This window comes from Echiichthys vipera (assembly GCF_963691815.1).
Source record: "Echiichthys vipera genome assembly, chromosome: 22".
Classification (NCBI taxonomy): Eukaryota; Metazoa; Chordata; class Actinopteri; order Perciformes; family Trachinidae; genus Echiichthys; species Echiichthys vipera.
In genome coordinates this window covers 16,970,098-16,992,001 of record NC_139847.1, presented here as the reverse complement: position 1 = coordinate 16,992,001, position 21,904 = coordinate 16,970,098, and the positions used below count along the sequence as shown (strand labels likewise).

The 21,904-nt window shown below is 41.6% G+C and overlaps 2 protein-coding genes across 3 annotated transcripts in view; both read left to right on the top strand.

Annotated features, from left to right (window-relative positions):
• The first annotated feature begins 939 nt into the window (after positions 1-939).
• On the top strand, positions 940-5,000 carry haus4 (HAUS augmin-like complex, subunit 4). Its single transcript, XM_083937493.1, has 9 exons — positions 940-1,042; positions 1,300-1,439; positions 2,286-2,417; positions 3,243-3,383; positions 3,552-3,648; positions 3,740-3,885; positions 4,049-4,179; positions 4,337-4,405; positions 4,678-5,000. The coding sequence occupies exons 1-9, from the start codon at positions 976-978 to the stop codon at positions 4,862-4,864; spliced, it is 1,110 nt and encodes a 369-aa protein (XP_083793619.1). The 5' UTR covers positions 940-975; the 3' UTR covers positions 4,865-5,000.
• A 1,407-nt stretch (positions 5,001-6,407) lies between these two features.
• dock11 (dedicator of cytokinesis 11) overlaps positions 6,408-21,904 on the top strand; it is a 64,549-nt gene continuing 49,052 nt past the window's right edge. For both annotated transcript variants that reach the window (XM_083937124.1, XM_083937123.1), the window contains exons 1-8: positions 6,408-6,609; positions 15,272-15,388; positions 15,901-15,990; positions 17,485-17,567; positions 18,087-18,153; positions 19,951-20,046; positions 20,334-20,468; positions 21,244-21,427. In XM_083937124.1, the coding sequence (XP_083793250.1) occupies positions 6,505-6,609; positions 15,272-15,388; positions 15,901-15,990; positions 17,485-17,567; positions 18,087-18,153; positions 19,951-20,046; positions 20,334-20,468; positions 21,244-21,427 (877 nt within the window). In that variant the 5' untranslated portion in view covers positions 6,408-6,504. The remainder of the gene's footprint in view (positions 6,610-15,271; positions 15,389-15,900; positions 15,991-17,484; positions 17,568-18,086; positions 18,154-19,950; positions 20,047-20,333; positions 20,469-21,243; positions 21,428-21,904) is intronic.

Sequence of the window (21,904 nt, the reverse complement as noted above, 5' to 3'; positions counted from 1 at the left end):
TCATAATTTGGCTGTAGTCCATGTTTGGATTAAGACAGAGTAGACTGAATATATATATACTGTATATATATATATATATATATATATATATGACATGACTCTCTCTGCTGATGAGAACAGCAGAGAGAGAGTTTCCACCATCAGATTACCTGATCCTAGAATTAGCAACATTCAAGTCATTCATTCACACACACACACACACACACACACACACACACATATATATATATATATATAAATATATATATATATGAAATGACTCTCTCTGCTGATGAGAACAGCAGAGAGAGAGAGTTTCCACCATCAGATTACCTGAATCTAGAATGAGCAACATTCAAGAAATGGCAATTTGGTTATTAAGGAAATGTATTCACAACCTGAAGAATATGTTTGAGGCATGGCTGGTGTTACAGTAGTGCATGAGTGCATCCTGGACGGCTGAGATTTGTGCCCTTTCAGGCAGAGAAAGGGCTGCCGTCGTCCTGCTGGTTTAAGGACTTGGAGCAAAGTTTTTTGTAGGCTTTATGTTGACCGTGATCGGTCTGCAGACCCCATCAGACTCGTCTAAAAGATTAGACAGATTCAAACTGAGAGTCAGGCAGCTGTGGCTGCATATTTTTGTTAACTTATTATGTAGGGAATCTTTGTTTGATTCAATCATACACGAAATATAGAATAATGAAATGTATATTGTTGTTAAATAGTTTTTATTTTTCTTAGAAACCATCGAAATATAAGTTTAGTTTTCGCTGTGCGCGCTCCCGCGAGCGGAACGCCGTTCTCGGTCCTCGCAGGGGCTGAACGTGGTGTACTGACCACGTGGCTCACTTAGCCAATAGGAACACGTCTTTCAGGCGCGCGTAACTTGATTCAGGAAGTACACATTTCGGTTTCATGTCGCGAGTAAATAAAAGTCTTCAGAAATTGAAGAACTGATAAGTGGCGTGGTTAATAAGTTCCTCAATTCCGCCGAAAATGGCCGCCGGTCCCGAGTCTACATATGTGTCATCGCTTGGGAAGTGTGACAGTTTGCATCAACAGGGTAAGAAAACAGGTCTACTAACTAATCTTAACGTTGGCTGCTGCTTAGACGGTTCCATTCAAAGTTAGAGAGGAGTTAACGTCGTGCGTATTCATATCCTGAAACCAGAGTGAAAGTAGTTTGCATTGGCTGAATGTGAGAGAAGCTACTGCAGCACTTAGTTAAAGTTGGACTGTTGTAACTTACTGTTGTGAGTCTGCTGACAGTGGTTTGGCCAATCATAGCAAGTGTACTGTGTTTACTGTCTTCCCACCCAGTGCTTGCCTCTTTCCCTTTGTGTGACATGGCAGAGGAGGACCTGACCCAGAACCCTCAGTTCTGTAAGCTCCTGGCCACCCTGGCACAACATGTGGACCAAACTGGACTCACTGTCCCACTGAAGACAGAGCTGGAGAAGGTATCAGCAGGCACTGTGCTCACACTGGGACCGTCCTTCTACAACATTACCTTCTGCTAAGATGGAGGATCTGTGTTCTTCAAGAAGCAATATTACATGACATGTTTGATTCAAACTAAACTGTTAAACCAAACCTCCAAATCAGGGGTGTCAAACTGATCCAGGTTCATTCCAACCAAGCAAGTACACACCTGCCTCGACTTATTCAATCACCTGAATTGTCTTCACACAGTTGATTTATTGGATCAGGTGTCTTCTTGCTTGGTTGGAATGTAAACCCTGCAGCCACAGCGGCCCTTTACTGGATCAGTCTTACATCTGTGCTTTAAATGAAGAGAAATTATTCATGTTTATTTCCACATTAAGTACTTAATGACCTCTAGTGGTATCCAGGAGGAACTGCAATAAAATAGATTGAACCCGTCTCTTCCAATACAGGTTTGAGTTTTTTGGTTTTGTGAGCCTTCAGTTACCAAGCTCCTCTCCTATGGAACCGACTCCCAAGTGTTATTCGGGAGGCAGACACTGTCCCCATATTTAAGAGTACGCTCAAAACTTTCCTCCCTAGCTATGTTGTTATTTTTAAGCTTATTTTGTCAAAACAGATGTGCGTCCTCCACAGAGCTGGGTCTGTCTGACTTTCCTGTCTGTTAAAGGGAAGGTTTTCGTTGCCACCGTACTCTATGGAGGAAGAGTTGGGTCTATGTAAATCATAAATAAGTCATAGAGTGTGGTCTATACCTACTCTGAGTCATGAGATATCTTTTGTTATGATTTGGCACTATAAATAAAATTGAATTGAAAATTGAATTGTGTCTATGAGCACTTACAGATGCTTTATTCTAGGCTGAGCAGAAGCTGCAGAGTCAGAGGCGTCACTGGCTGCGCTCTGAGAGCCTCCACAAAGGGCTGCAGGAGATGATCCAGGACCACTGTATCCGGAAGCACCATGGCAACGTCCCCCCTGACCAGAACATGGTATGGTTCACTTACTTATTTGTCCAGAAAATTCACAAACTGCTGTCAGTGAATCATGGAAAACATATTTCTGGTCATTAAAGCTGAGCTAGGCCACTCCAAATTGCAGCTTAAGAACTGAATCCAAATAGCCAATGTGGACTACAGTCATACTGTGATGTATTGACTGCCAGCACGTCAAGTCTAGGCTGCAAAACCACTGATAGACAGGTCTCAAGTCTGTTTCACTCTCTGCTGTGGGAACATTCGAGAAACAACTGTAATCATGTACAGCAGCTGCAGAACTGGCTTGTTATTATTCAGCCATATACTGTATATTTGGCATTACACTGCACTGATGCATCCTGATGATCCTGATGGCCTGTTCTTTACACATTTCTGTACCATGATGTAGTTGAACAGTATTTCCGACATGATTCAAGTAATGTATTCATCCAGTGATTGTTTTACACATTTATGAAAAGTTTGAGTACAGTGTCACATCTGTATTAGTAGTAGTAGTAGTAGTAGCTAATTAAATCACTTAAGTCTGGTGAAGTCTGCACCTGGTGCCGACTCTCTGGAAGTCTGCAGAAAGTCAGCTACATTTGGACAGCCCTCAGCACCTGCAGGCTTCCCGGTAACACACCCACAGAGTCTGTGAGTCTGCTGGTGCGGTGAAGTCCGGACATTTGGATTCAGCCAAGGTCCCAGTTTGAAACATTTGGCCTTAAGTATTCGGAAATCTACTGTGTAATATTATACTTGTATGTTGTGCATTTGTGTTTGTGTTGAGTGACAAAAGATCACGTGTGTGTGTGTGTGTGTGTGTGTGTGTGTGTGTAGTTCTTTGAGACGATGGAGAAGTGTCTGCTGGTGGCTCAGTGTATCAGACACCTTGACCCCAGTAGCACCACCAACCAGGACCAGCCCTCCGTCCTGGGTCTGAACCCCCAACAGATGATGGAGCTCATGCCATCAGAGAAGGTGAGTTAACAACAACAGAAGAGCATGAAGGAAATGATGGACAGATGGAAGAGCTCTCAGTGATATAAGATCAGATCATCCTTTTTTTTTTTTAGAAAAGAAAAAAATCAGTTGAGAGAGATTTTAGAAACAAATGTAAAATACTATGCTGTTTTTTATCTTTACCAGAATGTTCAAAGGATGAGACAGGCTCTCCCCAGAGAGCTGGAGAAACATCTGAAAAAACAGTGTTTCAGCCTCCTCTCCTACTATCAACCTGAATGGGGTACAGTATCTAGACTTTCACTACCGTTTATATCACTTTGTGGTTCTGCATTGAAAAGATGACCAGGGTGTTGTTTTGTAATCTCCTCCAGAGAATGAGAGCGAGGGTCTGAAGAAGAGCAAGTTGTCTCATCTGTCGGCCCAGCTGGACAAAGAGAAGAAACGAGCAGAGAGTCTGAAGGAGAGCTGCCGGGAAAACACGGTCCTCCTTCAGAGACAGACTCAACTCTACCTCTCTGTAAGTGCATGTGGTGAACCAACATGAGCTAAAGCATTCCCTCTGTTTTGGGCAGATTATCACATAGTATATCATTTATAGCATTATGAGCATTCTGTGTTTGTAAAAAAACAATATTTTCCTTTAGTGTTTTATGTTTTTCTGTCTTGACTTGTGTGTCCAGGAACTGATCAAGTGTATTCAGCTTCTCCAGTCTCTCATCTTGGACCACAGGCTGAGGATCCAGATCGATTTGGACCGGAAGAAGTTAGACTACTTTGAGGGAAAATGTGAATTAGTGTTACAAAAGATCAAGTAAGGAGCTTTCTATCCTTTGCATTCATGTATACACTTTGATATTGTAGATTTATTGGTGCAATTATTCAGAAAGACTTAATAAATAAACAATTCTTAGATCATCAGTATTGGATTTTTTTGACCATGTTTTTTTCCCCCTCTTCTTTCCTCAAAGGACTGAGATGGTGGAAATTCAGCTGGACACGTACACAGTGGACTCAATATCTGCTCATAGAAAAATAAGGCAAGATTCTTTTTTTTATCTATCACTGACTCATTTATTATTTATATCATTATGCAATTTCTATATTATTTATATTGCTCCGCTGCACTTTCTGACAGGCAACAGCGAGTAGTTGAGGGAACGCATACTGCGGTGTTTAGCATTGCAATGTTCTTTGTATTTAAACTGTAACTTCTTGATATCAAATCTTTAGAAAGATTATTACAGAAACTACATTCTGGCTGAGACGTCTCTAAAAACCTATGAATCTTGTTATGGTGTCTTCATTTCAGAGAGAAGCTGGGGTCTGAGCTGAAGGCCTGTCAGGCAGAGAAGCAGTCTGTTGAGTTGAAACTGGCCTCCTTTGAGATCTTGGGCAAAGAGTTTGAATCCTTGGCTGAGGAGTACTGCCGATTACGGCAGGAGATAGAAATGAATAACTGGGCACTGAGGGAGTTCACCCAGTGCAACGACAAATGAAGATCACATCTGATGCTGGGACATCAGCCAGCCTGTCGCTGCTCACAGTGACGCGCTGGCTTTCAGACGCTTGACACGGAAACTGTTTGGACTTTTGGTCTGCAGCAACTATGTCGCATGTATAGTAGTGAGTGGGCTAACTGCAGGTTCCCATTACAGCTCCTAACTTAAAAATGCAGTTTCATTAACCTCGATAAATTCGGTTTTCTTGAAATAGTCAAGCATCTTCAGTACATGGTAATCAGCAATTCTTTGTTTCCACTTTCCACCTGAACCGATTTGGAGTTCATGTTGTTGTGTATTTGTTACTCTTCTCCTAAGATGCGGTTTTGCCCTCACACAGCTTTAACCACCATCGTGCATGTGACTGCTTGGTCCCTTCTGACTCCTTTCTGTTTTCATTGTATTTATAATGATAATGTTAAGTATCCTGGTCCTACAATTGACTTTCTAGATGGCAGAGGCAGCAGTGAAGCATTTGTTCAGTGGTGTCAACAAAATATTTAATTCTCATTTAACACATTACTTCAGGTAACAATACACTGTAAAATGTGGCAAAAGTTGGGTAAGCATTCCTGTGTATTGTGATATAAAACTGGGAGACACTAAATGAATGCATTTTCAGCAGAAGTCTGATATGAGATTCTCTGTTCTCACTGCAGTCCTAAAGTGGGAATAGTGTATGCAAGACAGGTCCGAACACGTAACAACATCCTTTCAGATATGAGTGGTGTCATGTACGAACATAATGCTCATCATTTCCTCTTTTTTAAGTGTGTCTTGGCACACATAATAATTGAGTTAGTGTAATGATGCTGCTAATATTTCTAATGATTTGTTCCATGTATCCTTATAGAAGATTGGTACAAGCATCAGCTGTGTCTATGTCGCCTTCAGTTTTCTACTTCTGTGGGAGTTTAAGTGTTTTAATTAAATGCAGTTCTGTGTGGAATTGAAAATGTTCTCGTTAAGCACTCTCGTTAAACCTGCTTAGATTAATGCTGATTTGCCACATTTGCAGTTTAATCCACAAGATGGCAGTATACTTTCAATTTTGTAATTTTCACTTGCTTTTCTGGTCTTTTAGTTGAAATAAAATACATTTGTTTTTTCAAATTAAAGAATTAGCACAGTGATTTATAGTTCTAGTTGTCAAATGAGCTAACTTCCTTCACATGACAACAGTTGAGGAGCTAATAGGTGTCTTAGACTTTCTGTGGCATATTAATCCTTATTACAACTACCAGAAATCATAGTTGTTTTGTTTTTTTTACTTTATCCATGAAGAATTTTAGGAATTATGTTAAATATTTTCAAATTGGTAAAGAGTGTTTTTGTCAGGTAACTCCCACTCTGTTGTCTTCTCTACATCGACGATCTTTGCGTATGCCTGCTCCTGCACGGCGGAGAAACGGAAGTAGGTAGGAGTGAAGCATCTCGCCCCGTTACACCCTCTCTGCTCTCCTCTCATCAGCAGCAGCAGCCCCGCCTCGACGCACCGCTGGCTGCTTCTCCTCCAACACAACCCGCATCTGGCTGTCACACAACAGTGCCGCCGCTCCGTCGGATACCGTCACCGCGGCATGCTCATATTCACACCGGGACATACGAAAGTGGATTTTTAACCATAGAGGGGCACAATGTCTGAGGTGCGAAAATTCACAAAGAGGTTAAGCAAACCCGGGACGGCTGCGGAAGTCAGGCAGAGCGTGTCGGAGGCTGTGAAGAGCTCCGTGGACCTTGTGGTGAGCAGAGCTTTAATGCTGACTGGACCGGCGGCGGTCATTTTAGCTAACCGGGAACATGTAACTAACGGGTTAGCCTGCTAACTCACACCCCCCTCTGTTCTCCTTGGGGAGTAACGTTATAGCTTTCCATATTTCTTAGTTTTCTACACTGTTACTGTTCATTTTGGCTTATTTCCACATTCTTCACTCTTTAATTTCCGTCTTTCCAGTTTCCATTCACTGCGTTGTCCCAGCAGCCTTACGTTACGTGAACCTCTCGCTACACCGCGACTCTGGTTCTATGTATCTGAATGCACTGGAACAATTTTACAGGCTCACTGGCATTCGGTGTGACAGACAGGTCATTATGGAGCGATTATATGCCGCGAATTTAACTCGCATATGCTGGCTTGCTTTTCTAAATTGCCGGCATTACAAACTAGTATGACATTGTCCACATGAACACATGTTTTTTCAGTCATGTGCGGCTCCTTTTGTGTGCTGGCGGATGAGGAGCAGTGCCAGTTGGACAGCTGCAGCATGGCTTCCCTGTCCTTGCCTTGGAGCAGTGTGTGAGCCTCTTTATTCCTGCTGGAAACGGCCACATGGTGCAAAAGAGGACACTTTAAGATATGTTTAATGGCTTATATTTTCTCCTTGTTATCAATAGCAGTGCTGGTGGCTGCTAGTGGCTTGGAACAGACTGTAATGATAAGGGATTAGACAATGGTTTCAGACCAATAGCATCCTGCTGATACAGCATTTGTATTTGCATGCAGGCCCATGTGAACTTATCTTTTCTGTGGCCTTTATCTTCATACTTCCAGTGATGTCAGTGCAGATTGACACTCATCTGCTCATAACTTGTTTTCTTTTTGTTTTAAATAACCACCTGGTGACTCCTCCGCACTCCTCCACTTTCTCAGCATGTAAGGAAATGTCAAACTTCAACCAAAACACTTTCCTCATACATCTTTGTCTGCTTAGAAAGTGGAGCAGGATGAGTTTGTATAAGAGATAAACTCTTGTTCCCTTGGGATTGGGCTTTAGTCTTATGATGATCATCTTCAGGAGTGTGACGCAAAGAGGTTACCAGCGTAATAATCATGTGATAAGGTGATAAGAGGTGTGAGTGTGTTTGTGTTTGTAGCCATGTGTGTGATATGTCCTGCGAGTAGCAAGGTTTGTCTGCTCATTTTATGGAATAAATGGTTGGCTTGGTAACGGAGAACAAACGTTGTTTTGTGGAGGGTGCAAGGGGATTCCCTCAGGCACGCTGTGACCATGCTTCCTGTGTGATTCTGTTTTTGTGTTCATTCTGAACATCTCCAAGATATAAAGTCAGTCCTATTAAGTCTTTCCCTGCATGTCTGTATTCTTAGATTTTCATATTTTTATATGTTTCCTAGCAGAAAGTCAAATTAAACTTAAACGGAAAGAGCAGAGTGCAGAAAAAGGAAGTTTTGCCCCTTAAAAAAAAACAACCATTGGGCCAATTAGTGTTGAATTGCTTCGACATTGCTGCTTCTTTACTGGTCTTCTTGGAGTTCATACAAAGACCTGCTGAAAAATTGTTATCAAGTCCTTATCTGTGTGCGTGTGTTTACTGGTCTTTTACATGAAAACGTTTGGGAACCATTGGACAGTAATCGTCAGCCTGATAATAGGAAGGAAGGCACCAGTCTCCTTAAAAGTGAAACTGGGGTATAAATGATTAGGGCTGTCCTTGATAAAAGACATTCTTAGTTGACAATTTTGTCGCCTAATCGATTAGTTGATTTAATCGACAGATCTGTAAAACCAAGTTTCTCCAAAAAGCACCACTTTAAATCTTGTGTTTGCCAGAGATGTGTTCACAAGTTTCTTCGATAATAAGTCATTCAGCATGAAAAATGATTAATGGACTAAAGAAATATGAGTCAACTGAGACCAAAATGACTGATTAGCCAACTAATCTACTAGTAAAATGAATAATGAAAACTTCTGTTAGTTGCAGCCCCAAGTGGTCCCCAAGTTTGGAGGGCGGGCTCTTACAGGGCTCAGACCCATTTCAGGGAACACACACATAGGGCTGGGAGATATGACTAAAATCTTCTATGCCGATATAGGTCATTTTCATATCTCGATAAAGCTATATATCTAGAGCTATATATCTAGAGCATGCTTCCTGGACATTCAAAAAACTGTGTTCTGTCCAAATGACGGAAATCTTTCTGTAAAGCAGTTTAGCCACTGTTTTTTTCACATTGGGATATACATTATAAAGAAAATATATACGTTAGACATTTTAGTGTTGTTTTGACGGTTATATATCGTATCTGGGCACCGATGATGATTTTGATTATAAAGCCAAAAATGCCATTTTCAAATGATATTCCTTCAGGTATTTCAGATAACATTTTCTGACAAATTTGAGTTCATGTGTTTGTTATTCTCAATTTAAATTACTCAATGTATGATTTAATCACTGAATGACTCCATTGAAAGACCATAAATTGTGATATTGCATTATCGCCCAGCCCTAGACACAAGAGTGACAGTTTTCACCCCAAATTGACATTTTGACTGGTCAAACACAACTACCATACGTCCTGGCATTGTTAATGTCATTAGTCATTTTTCTTCTCTGATAACGTAAAGTGGCATATTTGCCGTGAAAAAGGTCTTATGAGTCTGATTAATTTGGGAATCGATAAAAAAATTCAAGTGTGCTCTGATACCAGCATGACTGTGAAATCTTTTGGCTTCCTATTCAAGTGGGGACATGACAAAAAAAGGGAACTACTCAAGAGGAATGTACTGTTGCCATCTCGGGTGTGGAGGACACAGAAACATCATCCTTCATATAATCGTGGCATGTCTATAGTCCGTAGAGATGTCACCCTCAGACTAAATATGTCTCTGGTATGTAAGCATATGCAGTGAAGCCATATACTGTATATCTATAATTTGTCATTCAGTTAAAGATAAACGGAACAATTACTTACAAATGTCTTTTATGTCTAAAGGAAAAAAAATTGGAAAAAGGTGCCTCCCCTTTGTTTACTTGCTTAGTTTTGCTAAATAGATGCTTACGGGATGATAATCATGCTATTTCAATTCAATTCAATTTCATTTACAGTGCCAAATCATAACAAAAGTTATCTCAGGACACTTTACAAACTAGGTAAAGACCACACTCTATGACTTATTTGATCCCATACAGTCATTCAACAGCCAATGTAGCCAAATATTGGCTGTTTGATAATAACTTCAGAGTACAGACTTTGGGAAAGTGGGAAAAACAGTAAACTACCTCTAAACTACTGTATCCCTAACTATCTCTGTAACCAAGTCACACACCTTTAGGCTATTCTATGTGAACTTTTGATAATGGATGCAATATCTGATGTTTGTAGACTTGTCTCACATTGACAAACCTCTACATGAAGCAAACCTGTTTGTTTTTTTTAATTGTGTATGAAAAGTTAACACTTTGGGGATACATGGTTTTCATTAAACAGCAACAAACCTCTTGTCAGTAATTAGTAACTACATAATATGAACGTGAACAGTGAACTCTAAAGTTAATAGGAAAACAATCTGGATTTGAATGTATATTATATAAAAGATAAGAGATGTGTTGGATAACTTAAAGTTCAATTTCAAATAATTAGCTTTGAATGTGGTGTTTAAATGTCTTTTCTATCCGTATATCCCATATGTGAATGCACCAAGAAACTCTATTATTTATAATTTTTCTATATATTAGGATAAAATAGGCTAGCTAGGCTCTTCTCCTCCCTGGAATGAGCCACAGTGTGTCTGTACTGCTCATATACACACAGACTAGAGCACTTAGTGGGGTCAGCTGTGGGACGGAGGAGCTGCTTCATACTGTATATGAGGTTCATGTCAACGTGTGTGCGCTCATCCATTGTGTTTAAGTGTAAGCTTCCTTAGCCAACGTGATAAAATCCACCTGGTCATGTTGGAGTTGGGACTGCCTTACATGTGCTGAACTGTAATGGGTCGCAGACATCTGGAAATGCACCCTTGCTAACATCATCATCATCATCATCATCAGAGTTAAAGTCCCCTGGAGGCACACTGGGAGTCGGGCTTTGTACTTAGTGATTGGTGTTTGAGTGTTCTCTGGCCTGGTTGAGAACTCAGAGGAGAAAGTGTTCACATTATACAGTTACACCCAAATGTTAGCTCACGTCCTTTAAGCATCTCTCTGTTTCTCAATCAGAAAGACTGTGACTTCACAGCTGCCTGTTTGTGATTCATCAGCTTTTCTCACCTTTATGGAAAGCAGAACTCTCTCTCCCCCTGTCTTTCCTTCTCTTTTTGCTTCCTTCCTCTCTCTCTCTTTCTCTCTCTCTTTCTCTCTCTCTCTCTCTCTGTAACATGATCAGCGTTGCAGTCGAGCCACTGTGCTGCTTGTTGCCTCTGACTTATAGGGCTGTGGTTCAGCGTGTTACACATGACAGGAAGCAGAGCTGCTGCTTCGGGTGCAGGAGTGGCACAGTCATGCGTAATGCTTTCAACAGACTCGTAGGTTTTGTGTTTTACTGCTGTTCACGTTGCTGCTGCTCGTGCACTCACACAGTTGTTCTTTTAGACAGACAACAGTGATGCTACATAAATGCAGAGACATCTGCAAATACTACATTTCACATCTGACAAGTATCATTGGAGTTGGGAACATTTTTTAATTTAGATAAGTGGTTCAAAAAAAATGTAAAATGCTGGTTCTACTGTATGTGGACGACCGAGAAAGTCGGGGTCTGGTGGAAAAATCTGCAGAGAACACGTACTTGTAAGAAACCAGCTTATTTCAGGGGCCAAATTATTGGTTAGAAAACTCTGAAAGGGAGAACTTTCTGTCCTTCCTTTGGCTCATGCACAGATACCAGGGTATTCAAGATTTAACCCCTTAAACCTCCCTGAACTCAGACTGTAACGCCAATCAGTGTTCAACGACAGGAGTTTATTTTCAAATTCTAGGAGGGATCCCAAATTTCCAAAGATACCAAACACTGTGTCAGGAAATGTGGAGTCTTGGATTGGAATATTTCACTCAGTGTAAACATCATATAGTAGCTTCACTGAGCAGCTGGGACCAGCATACACAACATGTGATACTGTCAGGCAGTGTGATTTAATATTTCACAGCTCTGACCAAACACATCTAACCGATGTCACTATTGTTATTACAAACAAGAAAAACTTTTTCTCCTAAAAATCCATCCAAAAATGTCACAAACATGACTTTTACAAAGCATTTGCCCAAGAATTCAAATGTCAGTGTCTGCTCAGTGCGTGTTTTTAGGCAGATCACAACTTTAAATGTGCACTCCACCACACGCTCTATCTCATGGGTGTCAAAGTGATCCAGTAAAGAGCCGCTGTGGCTGCAGGTTTGTATTTCCAAACAATCAAAAACACACCTGGTCCAACAAATCAACTGTGTGAAGACTGTTCAGGTGATTGAGTAAGTCGAGTCAGGTGTGTTTTTGCTTGGTTGGAATGAAAACCTGCAGCCACACGGCCCTTTACTGGATCACTTTGACACCCATGCTCTATCTGAATGTGTAGGTGCTGAGCTTGTTAAGCCAATTAATGCAATTTAGCTTGGTATCATTTTGTTATCGGAATAATACATAATCATATCATTTACTTTTATCGGTCCATAATTTATCAGCACCGATATATGTTGTGCATCCTTAATTTTTATCAATATTATACATTATACAGTACATAGAATATATCACATTGTCCAACAATTCTCGAAATGAACACTGAGGAAATAAAGAGCAAGTAAAAACAAAATAAAAAGAGAAATGAACATCAGCACTGTATGTTCAGCATTAGTCAGGTTCTTCTGGACAGACTACGTAATGACACCATTTCCAACCACCGTTATGTATAAAAAGTTTTCATATTGGCCAGCAGAGCCGCTGCTCCTTCACGTTGGAAGGGCCCAGTTGAGGTGGTTAGGGCATCTGATCAGCATGCCTGGTATTCTGTTAGAAGTTTACCAGGCGCGTCCGGCTGGGACAAGGCCCCAGGGTAGACCCAGAACACACAGATTATATATCTCGTCTAGCCTGGGAACGCCTCAGGACCCCCAGGAGGAGCTGGAAGGTGTCACCGTGGAGAGGGATGTCTGAAATGACTCTGCTGAGCCCATGGAAGAAAATGAATGGATGGATGGATATCAGTAGATACAGATATGTCTAGGATAGGCCATTATCAGCCAATATGTTATTAGTACCGATATCTATTGTGCATCCCTAGGTTATCCTACAACTGTAAAGCTGCTGAAAGTCTCTCAAACAGAGACAAAGTCAGAATGCTGTATGCTCATGCGGGTCCCTGTTGATCATAGTGAGAGGGTGATTGAGGATGGAATGTTGGGAAAAAAGGGGGTAAACTGTATGTTAAATAGTTCACTAGGGCGATGAAGCTTCATATCTCGAAAAATGCCTATTTAAGAGCTTCTATCCAGAATTACGGAATAAGTGCACATATAAACGTGCCCAATGATAATTAGGGGGAAGGCAGATGGGAGGGGAGACCAGCAAGCAGAGGGGAAAAAGCAGACTCAGCTCACTCCAAGTGGTAGAAAAACAAAGCTCTGCATCTCAGCTGCACAGCTCCTAAATGGAAATGTGACAAGGTGGAAAATAACTCAATCACACAGGCCGGCTGTAGGGCATTGGAAGGGAGTTCTTCTCTCCACTGTGCTTGTTCACCAAGCAGCACATCAGATGCCATGCATGTGTTTCCTACAGTCTTTGGGGCAGCGGCTCTGCAGTGTGGCAGAGAAGCTGATCAAATGCATACAGTCTGATTTCCTCTGCTTCAGTCGCTCAGCCAAGGCTTATTGGCTAAGCTATTCATCACCATCTTCACTGCTTAGCTCAAGCTTAAAGTAGCACTTTCTTGGAATGAATTCGGAATCTTTTCAAGTGGTTTAGGTATTACTTGTGAGAACATGTTGACCCAGTTTTAGAAGGCTAGATTTGAGCCTGTAGACATAATGCAGAGGTTGATTTCATATCATCCACTTCTCTGTGAAACTCAAAACAGGAAGTCATGTTTAGCTAGAACTGCCATATGACATGTGATATTTCATGTGTTTTGTTTCATTATTACGTATACCTCAATCAAGCGCATGCACTTTATTTGGCAGCACACAACCATCAAGTCAAATTTATTAATTGGTTCTTTCCGCTGCTGCTTTGTCTCACCTTCTGTGACCCTCCTGCATTTGTTGTTGGTTGCTTTCCTTTCGTCATCTTTTGCCCTTTTTTTCATGCACCACCACAACTCTCTGAGCAACTGTTTCCCTCCACCGTGACTTTCCTCTGAACTTTTTGTCTGTTTCTCTGCTCTCTTGTGGCTATGCTTTTGTATGTGAGGTGAAAGGTTCTGGGGGTGAGCCCTTGTTAACTGGGGGGGGGGGGCAATGACAAAATTAAATGAAAGGAATCATGGTTTTCATGTTTCCACTGTAGCGGATTGCCTGAATGTTCTTTTGTTCGCGTGCCAGTGGGTGTTTAATCAGGACGATCCCCACATGGATCAATGAATCAGTGTTAAAAGCCATTAAAAATCACCAAACAGAAGGATTACAATTATACAGCAATAATCAGAGCCACAATGCAAACTCAGTTTAAATCATTGTATTACACAATGAGCTACACTCTGCATCAGAAAATTACTTTTAAATAATTGTCCAAAAGGTCCAAATAAAGTTTTCCAACAGAAACAGAACAAAAATCACTTCATGGTTTCAAGCACAACAAAATAAAGTTTTTCAGTTTGTTTAATTATGTTTTAGTTGTTTTTGCAGGAGTGAATCATCTTCTTAAACGAAATAATGAAGGCTCTCTGTTAAGTTTCAGTTTCGTTTTTCCTGTTAGGACTTAATCTCCAATGCTTTCTGAGTTTTCTGAGAATTGTAAACATGTAGAGACAGAATTTACATGCCGTTGTGCAAATAAGATAAATAACATAAGGCTGTTTAGTTTGTTTACTAACAGGAACAAGTATAGAGCTGTTCTATAAGAAAGGTATCCGTAACGTGTATTGATGACGTCTTCGCGATGCGTCGCTTTGTTTACAAATCTTTCCATAGTTTCTGTGCGTCTTGTCGACTGTTTTTGAATATTTTCATCGACCAAATCTGCAGTAAACACTTCACCTCCGCATCACACCAACGTGAACCTTTCGCTGCCTTTGTTTTAAATGTCCGCGCATGATCCATCTTTTTTTTATATGTCCGAACAGCAGATGAAATGACATCAGAACCGCCGTACACGTGCGCATGCTCGTGCGCATGCTCGTGCTCGTACATGTGCAAACGTGCTTTACAAAAGCCCACCTCCCCCAAACGGGCCGTGACCAGCAAACGTACAGCACCATGACTGATCAAACAAACTAGACTTTACCCGTGAAACGTACAGGCACGGTATGGATGGACAGTGTGAGTGCGCTCCTAAATGACTTCTGTTGGGATTTGACGCTATTCAGAAAATACAATTAAATCAAATTAACTTGATGTTCAAGGGGGGCGGGGGTGCCGTTGGGGGAACACAGCGCCCCCCTAATATAATTGTAGGGGAAACACTGATTTGTTTGTTAGAATTTAAATTAATATGCATTCTGTCCAATTTCCCCATCTCAGGAGCAGCCAAAGATTATTGAACCACTGGACTATGAAGCTGTGGTGTTTCAGAGGAAGGCTCAGATCCACAGTGACCCCCACCGAGACCTGCTGCTCTGCCCTGTCGACGATGTCTCGGTGAGTCCCGCTCTTCCTTTCTCGCTGGTCCTCTGGCATCTTCCTTCCCCAGGACTAAATCAAAGCCCTTCCAAACGCCTGTGCTGAGCTCTCAACAGTGACCAGACAAATCCGCAGCTCTTTCTTTGTAAAAACTTTCTGAATCGAACTGGAACAAAGAGCTGTAAAATATCAGTTTTCGAAAGAAAGGTTTCCCTTCATTCATCACTTTTCTTCCTCGACACACCAGGCTCAATTATTTACGGGTCAGTCCAAAGGGCCTGACCAATCAAAACGCAACCTGTCCTCTGTATTTACTGCCGCTGTTTCAAACACATGTGGTTTTGTTTAGAGGCAAGTCTTGCTTCGTGTTTAGTTTTTTGTAATCAGCTGCCCCTCATCTGTTTCTTTGTATCTGTGTCTTCTGTTTTTTCTCTGTTCTGTTACTTTTTTTGATGGGAAATAAGGATCCCTTGTTATAACATTGATTGTCCTTCTTGTGTGTGTCTCACTTTGCGTGTGTGTGCATGCAGGAGTCCCAGATCTCCCGGCAGAGGAGGACTTTCGTTCCCTCTGTGCCTCAGAACGCTGAGCGGGAGGCCAGGAGTCTGTTTGCCAAAGAGGTACTATTACCCAGCAGTCCCATGTGTATGACTTGGCCACTCTTTGTCTCAAACAGCACATTCGTAGCAGTTGCCCTAAAAATAAAAAAAGAAGCTACAAATGGAAACTTTGATGTCCTTGTTAACGTTAAATATAAAATATGTAGAATTTTTGCATTAAAATGTCTAAAAACAAATAGACTTAGGCTACATATTTGTTGTTTACTTACATTATTCCAAATGTTTCCAACAATGTTCAAAGCAGAGAAATCTGTAATTGTAGTCGAGGACACGGCCCAGTGTCATTTGGTCGTAGTTGCCTGTCGAAGGCGTCATAACCCCTTTGAGCATGCACCAGCATTGTGGTTGTCTCCCAGAAGCTAGTCAGATTTCAGTTAGATGTTTGGATCCTGAAACATGCTGTGCAGCTCAGCTGACAGCGCCTCCGCCAACGAGCTGAGCAGCGTCAGAGAAACACAGATTTTTGATGTGAAACACTAGTTTGTTTTGGAGAACAGGAGACTCTCTTCAGATTATTTGGCTGCCTGTGAAAACCTATGAACGTCTGCATCTTAAGTTATCAGAGAAACAAGCCGAGCTAAAGTAAATGCTGACCTTTAATGGGAAACTGCTTTTCCAGTGTTATTACTGGTTTTAATCACCTGATCCATTTGTCTTGGAGAGGAGACCTCTGCTAATAATTCAGCTCCTGGTAAAAGCCTCCTGAACGGTGAACACTTAAGCCATCATAACAGGGAGAAATGTTCTGCAATGACAACATTGCTTCGTCTTTTGTTATTGTTTGGATTTAGAGACCCCTAGCGGGAGAACATTACATATTGTATGTTTTAATCGTCTCAGTTATATGATTTTTATCCTTTTTATTTATTTGGATCTGCTTAATCAAACATTTATCAAACATAAAAGAGGAGTTCTTGATGACTTCACACTTGCCTTGGTGACATTCAGCCTAAAGTGGTCACTTGACGCTCATAAAGAAACACAGAAAGCACAGGCCAGTAGTAAACACATGCTGTACTGATGATATACTGTATGGAGCGATGAAAAACAGACTCTTCTGGCATGATGTGGATATATTCTGCTGCTCTGCCAGACTCTAAATCTGTGTTCCTCAGCCAGCTCTCATGACCATGATATAGCATGGAAACAACTGCCATAGGGATTGTTAAAACAGATCCAGGCTTACTCAGCATCCACTGAACAAAGATCCTTTCAGTTTACTTAAATGGGGAGCTCTGCTTGCAGTTTCACACTGAATTAAAAGTAGTATGCATGATGAAAACCATCTTGAGTAGTACCAGATAGAGATCATTGCTGGGGGAAAGAGACTTATTTTGAGTTCATAAGTGATACGGAGTAGAACTTTTCTCTGTCCATCTCCATGAGTCACAGTCAGAGAAAAGAAATGTGTCACTTTGCTGTTATGGCATGCTTGTCATATTTGAGTGTATCTGCTGCCCCTAATCCAGCTCTGTGTGTTGATCTGTTTGGCAGTGCATCAAGATGTACAACACCGACTGGCATGTAATCAACTACAAATACGAGGCTTACTCTGGTGACTTCCGCATGTTGCCAAGGTAAGGAAGGTATGGGGGGAAAAGGCTCAGAGTTTGTGCAAAACGTCTTTACTGCCAAATCCGTAACATGTAAAAGGGATTTACTCTGCTCACGTGGGTCTGCTGGACAGCATGCAACAAATCACTGTATTACTATATTAATGCAGCTCTGATGCTTTAGCAGAGCAGAGGAAATACTGTGCTAGTTTGATTTTCCTCTACAACACAGCAGGTGCAGCCCAGATGTTTTTAATTCTCATTTAAAGTCTGTAACCTGCACTTGAACCATATGCGTGACAACATTCTCCGTATATCCTCATATTTCTAGAGGAAAACAAAGCTAGAATGCAATAATAGATGAGGTGGCACAACATTTACTGACACATTCAGACTGTAGCACGGGTGACAGTACAAGCAGCGATTTGTTGCATGCTCTACAAAGAGTAAAGACATAAAGAGATAGCAGAGCTCACTAAAGGGGAAGTACAGTAGGGCTGATTTATTAAATACTGCTGACCCATTCTCACTGTCTTATTGAAGCAAAGGCCTGAAGACAGACAAGATGCCAGCTCATGTGTTTGAGATCGATGAAGACGCCAAAGATGAGGTGAGTAGAGGGGCCTGAGCGCTGTTTGATCACAGAGATTGATCACTGCATGTTCTGCTATCGACTCACTGGGCCCTTCATGGGCAGATTGCACCATGCATCCTGTATATAGGCACAGCTTTTAGCGGTGTGCTATAAACTCGGCTCGGAAAGGAAAATGGCCCCTTCATCTTTTTGAATCCTGGAGATAAGACCTATTTGGCTCATTCCACGTGCCTGCATATCCTGAAAACATGAGCAAACAGAGCAGCCATGCCCAGCTCTGTGGGCAGGCATTAAACTGGTAATTGTGCTGGAAGATTCCCTTTGACTTATGGTCCGTCCGTCCTTCAGTCCACTCAGCAGTGTGGCCCCTCAGACTCTTGAGTGCAGGGCAGTGAAACCAGCAGCCTTATATGTCCTATAAATAGCCCTCATCGATCCTCCTCCTGCTACTCTCGGGCCGGATGCGGATAAACTTAGACGGAGAATGAGTTTAATTGAAGGAAAATAAATACTGCCGCTGCCAGGACGGGGAGGATAGGGAGGAGGTGGCTCCATTACTTCTTCTGTTACATTATCTATCTCTACATTATCATTTCTGGCTGTCTTTCTTTGCATGTCTCGGCATGTCTTGTAGCAAGAATATTTAAGAAAAAAAATATATAAAACACACACCTACACAATACAATTACAATAGGGCAAACAATCATATATTTGTTCTTGACTTGCTTGGAGAAATGTTCCTTTACATAACATTTCATATCCATCCACAGGCTATAACATTACATCAGTAATAAATATTGCAGTCAGGGACATTAGGTGATGACTATGCACTAAGTACACTACCGTTGTTGATATGAGGTAGGGTGTGGCGAGATGTGAGTGAATGGTGGTCGGCCATTCAGTCGTTGTATGTCTGATAGAAGAATGGACGTGATGAAGCTGTTGGAGGAGAAAAGCCAGCCAATTAGATTACAGGACCAAGCTGGACAGAAAAAGGGGGAGGTGGTGACGCATGGAGGACAAAATGCCACACACACACACACACACACACACACACACACACACACACACACACACACACACAAAACTCAACCTTTTTCACTCAATGTCATGATGCGTGTGTCGCTACCAGGCTTACATTAAGTGAATTAGCCCTCCTTGTACTGTGCATTCCTCCAAGTGTATTACTCTGGAGAATGAGTGTGTTTGCATATGCGTATGGGAGAGATTCCCTTGGGATAAATGTTTGTGTTTTCTGTGGTGCCGATGAACAGTCCCCATGATCGTTAGGAGACAGAAAGGCTGCACCGACAGGACTAAGGAATACTGATGAACCCTTCATGGAAAACCACAGTAATGATCCTGATAAATTGATTCGGCTGGACAGTGTGTGATTAGGATTGATGACATTTTTCATCATCTGAACCATGTAAATACAGAATACTGCAGCTGTGATCAGTGAATATCTCTCACAACCAGGTTATTGTCAGAAAAAAAGAATAATGTTTAATGCAGATTGGTGCTCAAATATATTCCGTTTACTATTATAGAGGAGAAAAGAAACCAAAAAATATCCACAAAAAACTGAATTATATATTTTTTTTCTTTAAAAATTCTCAAACCGATTAATCGAATATCAAAATAGTTACCAATTAAATTAATAGTGGACAACTAATCGGTTTATTGATGAATATTTGCAGCTCGAACGCAGATGAGGCACTAAGTATTGTAAACAATGCCATTAACCTGAATTAAGTTGCATAATAAAGTCTGTGTTGACTGATTTCCAGTGTTTGTGTTTGCGTCTGTCAGGACTCAGCATCGCTCTGCTCCCAGAGGGGAGGCATCATGAAGCAGGGCTGGCTTCAGAAAGCCAACATCAACAGCAGCCTGTCTGTCTCCATGAGGGTGAGTCACAACCAGACCTCCTGTCTGTTATTCATTCAACATAACAGCAACAAATGAAACAACACGTAGGGCTACCTACTGAACAGCTCTTTATTCTTGTTTGTGACTTAAACACCCTCAAAACTACAACAAACACAGTTCTCCATTATTGCATCACATCACACCATACTGTTGTTTAAATCATGTTGGCAGAGCATTCAGGCAAAAACCAAAGAAGCCACATTCTATACTGCATTCCTCTGATCTTGTTGTTAAGTTAACTTGCTCTCCACTGCTGTGAAATGCAGGTGTTCAAAAGGAGGTACTTCTACTTGTCTCAGCTCCCTGACGGCTCCTACATCCTCAACTCCTACAAGGATGAGAAGAACTGCAAGGACACCAAAGGATCCATCTACTTGGACTCCTGCATAGATGTTGTTCAGGTATGCAGCGTTGGAAAAAAATCACAGAAACATCAAATGCACAGTTGAGAATATTGCAGTAGAACTCTCAGTTGGTCCGACTCTTAAGCTTTCAATATACCATGCTACTTGAGGCGTATCTCCCTCTGTACCAACTGTGAGTTTTCAGTGTTTGGCAAAAGATCTCATCCTCGTGAAAGTCAGTGTGTTTCATTGTCTTGCTACGCTCCAGAGGCCTTTAGCTACTTTGATTGGATAGATTTACTGCATTCCATTGACTCGGACAAAAAAGTCCGGTTCTTGCAGATTATGAGGGGCTGCTGCTTTTGGCTCATGGCACAGACTGGTACCTCATTCGGGTCTGCACTGACCCGAGAGGCTGCCAGGAAGCTTTTACTTTGATGAAGACATTCAGAGGATGAATCAAAAGAGTGAGGGGACTCATTCTGGCTTGTTTGGTTCTTGTGGAAGCTTGTGGAGTGTGGTGTGTTTGACATGTAAAACATGTTTTGCACCCAAAAGACTGCAACTTTTATGTTGCTTTCACATAAAAATGACCCAGTTTAAGGGCAAACAACAATGCTAAGTGAGGAACTTGTCTGTTTGAGACATAAAGCTCTTTATAGAGGTACTTGTCACAACACTTTTTAGTCAGAAACATACATACATTGGCTAATGACTTCCAGGGGGGATTCCTCTTGGGTTGCCCCAAACTATAACACCACTCTTATTATCAGTATAAAGGAGTAACGTAGCATCAAAATATAAAATTATATACACTAATTCTTCCCCTCAGAGCCCTAAGATGCGGCGCAATGGCTTCGAGCTGAAGATGCAAGACCGCTACAGCCACTTCCTGGCTGCAGACAGCGAAGCAGAGATGGAGGAGTGGGTGATCACGCTGAAACAGGCTCTGCAGAGCACCACTGAGGCAAGCCAAGACAGGAGGAATGGTGCAGAGACACTGGACTGTGTCCTGGGTGAGTTATACTCTACCTACTGTCCATCTGAGATTTACACATGTAATCTTTCAGTCAGTTTATTATTTGTAGTCTTGTTGAAAGGTTGCCGTATTGTCATGGTCCAACATAGCCTGTTTTAGTGGTAGCCAGGGATAAAGTAACCCTTCTCCTCGGCCAAAACTCCCCTAAAAGTAAGCACCCTGAGCCCTGTTTGGACACTTTAATGGCTTCCATATTACAATGATACATAGGCAATAAATATAGGCTTAATAATAAACCTATAGCTGCTGCCAGGAGAGAAAAAGAAGCTTCCGCATCAGCTGTAAATTTATCTGAAAGATATTCAGCTGAGCAGGTACAAGTGAATCAAAGGTCAGTAATCTGTTTTCAGTTGTTCAGTTCAGTTGTTAAGTGTGTGTTTCTTTAGGGGGAAGTTATGGTGAATTGTTGAACCCGTTGCCTGTCCTGAGCTGTGGAAGAATGCCAGCAGTTTGC